At 36.1% G+C, this 2,280-nt stretch overlaps 1 protein-coding gene across 1 annotated transcript; it reads right to left on the bottom strand.

Annotated features, from left to right (window-relative positions):
* Positions 1-2,079, bottom strand: LOC111897651 (uncharacterized). Its single transcript, XM_023893610.3, has 5 exons — positions 1,717-2,079; positions 1,215-1,591; positions 1,071-1,121; positions 861-942; positions 1-293 (listed from the first exon to the last, which is right to left on the bottom strand). The coding sequence occupies exons 2-5, from the start codon at positions 1,541-1,543 to the stop codon at positions 141-143; spliced, it is 615 nt and encodes a 204-aa protein (XP_023749378.1). The 5' UTR covers positions 1,544-1,591; positions 1,717-2,079; the 3' UTR covers positions 1-140.
* Between the last annotated feature and the right edge of the window lie 201 nt (positions 2,080-2,280).

The raw sequence follows: 2,280 nt of genomic DNA, 5'->3' as shown, positions 1-2,280 counted from the left end.
TAATCACTATGGAACCAACTAATTAATTCATTCGATCAGCATTAACCAAGAAATTGTAAAAGTCAATCGGTTAAATGGCACAATTAAGGAACAAAGCTTTGTTGGATTTTATTATAAATGCATACTTTTGTCTATTCTCTTCAAGCATAAGTCAGCTTCACACAGAAGTTCTCAGCAGAACTTCCAATCTTGGTTATTTTCCTCTCTGAATCAACAATAGCCATCCACTGTTTCACCACATCAAGTAGCTTCATTTCCGGGGCAAGAAGTTTTCCATTCAAGAAGATACCAACCTGTTCAGATTATTAAAATACAAGTCATTACAGAAAGTATTTTTGTGATACAAAAACAGGAAAAAGAAGAACAAATACATGTCTATGAGACTGTGATGTCCTTGTTCTATTAGTAAAGTCTATATTTGCTGAATCTTCATGGAAAAAGAACAATTAACGGACAACTGAACTCTAACGAAAACTGATGTTTTTTAGGCATACAAAAATCAAGTTATTGTATGTAGTTAAGAATCGCATGGTTCAATGTTTATGCAAGAACACATAAAAAATGCAAAACAAACTCTCTAACAGTTTCATGTTTTTTAGTTATTAGATTTACATGGGGACAATTTCCTTTGCCTATGAAATATTGTTCATTATAGCAATTTGTGCATGATACATTGAAAGCTGCATATTTCAAGGCACTTTGTCCCCTCGGCACTTCAAAAGGAGTTTACATTTACTAAATTATATATGTTTAAAAACGTATAACTAAAATCCACTCGGTGGAGATCATGAGAAAAGAACGATACTTCTTTGATGAACGGAACCGAACTTATATGCAATTAATTGAATCAGAAAAGATACCTCCTGTTGGCGAACATGCTTAAGTTGCAATGCGATATACTTCATGAGAATAGACACATCTGGATTACAGTTCCCCTCCATGCTAGAATAATTTGTTTTTAATCAGTACATGCAAGTTACAATGACCAATGTCAAAAATTTATTAACTAATGAACTGGTGAATTATATGAACATTAAACAACATTATACTGAAAAGGCCGATGTACTTACATTATCTGTAAGTATGGTTCCACTAAAAGTTGCAGAGTGTTCTTTCTGTTCCTACGGAATCAAAGACAAGAAAATAAAAAAGATAAGATCGTGAAGATACTATTAGCTATATGATTAAATTTAAAAGGGATCTTTATAGCTCACTGATCACAGGAAGGAGTTAAACTGAACCAAGCAGAATGCTTCTTTTTTGCTGGATTCAGATGCATTCCAGCGTCAACCACATCTTGTGGACAGATCCTGTTCCAAGAAGAAGGTTCAAGTACAACAATATTTTGCTGCTTATTTCTCCTCTTTCGTTTTTTGATTACTGTCCTCACATCCGTAGATGATTGATCTTTAGATTTGGAAATCATGGCATTTTCATGGACTTGAGGTGTGGGTCTTGGTGGGGAGGCAATAGTAACCCCCTTACTATGGTATCTCAATGGCAACTCCCGCATATCGGTCCCTTTAGCTGGTAAATCTATCATTTTCTCCTTCTCCTTGTTGCTGGTTACAGCCTGCTTGGACGGCTGAAACTGCCATATACATATTTAAGCCAACAAAAAGAATTTTGGATTAGGTCTACAGGTCTAGACTTTACCAATCTGAATGCCAAAAATGACTTATGATTATATAATCAGATATATCAATGACAATTTACCTTCTTTCCTTGATTATCCGGTGAGTTTAATTTGATCTTCCAGAAGAATCTCCAACTTATAATTGCTATTTATTTGTTCCTCTTCTTTGGCGCTTGGGTGTAAACATACGGAGAGCCGGCGATAAAAATAGCAATCATCAACGATAGAAGGTAAAACGTTCTATAATCGACAAGACGATGGAGAGCTGCAGAGATGGAACATAGAAATAAAAATCGGATAGCAGCGTTTCAGCAGACAGTCAGGTGCGTGATCTGACGGCGGCAGAAGATATGTTTGGCACGCCTAGGGTAAATGACCAGAAATCTTATATATAGCGTTTGTAGTCTTGACTCTTGAGAGAAGCAGCCTGTTATCTTTTGGGCATTCATTTTCTATTGATATTGTCCAAACCCATAATAATCTTGGGGTCGTGGGCATTGCTTAGGAATAGATCGCAGGAAAGAAACATTAATTTGCAGCCCAATAAACCTACAACCTTTCACACGTCCAGGGACATGTTTTTTTTTTTCACCGGATTGACATGAATAACTCCAGGCCCAACCTTTCCTTTCTCCAATATGCAG

This window comes from Lactuca sativa, chromosome 5, assembly GCF_002870075.4.
Source record: "Lactuca sativa cultivar Salinas chromosome 5, Lsat_Salinas_v11, whole genome shotgun sequence".
Classification (NCBI taxonomy): Eukaryota; Viridiplantae; Streptophyta; class Magnoliopsida; order Asterales; family Asteraceae; genus Lactuca; species Lactuca sativa.
The sequence above is the reverse complement of the archived record's forward strand: the minus strand, read 5'-3'. Positions and strand labels throughout refer to the sequence as shown.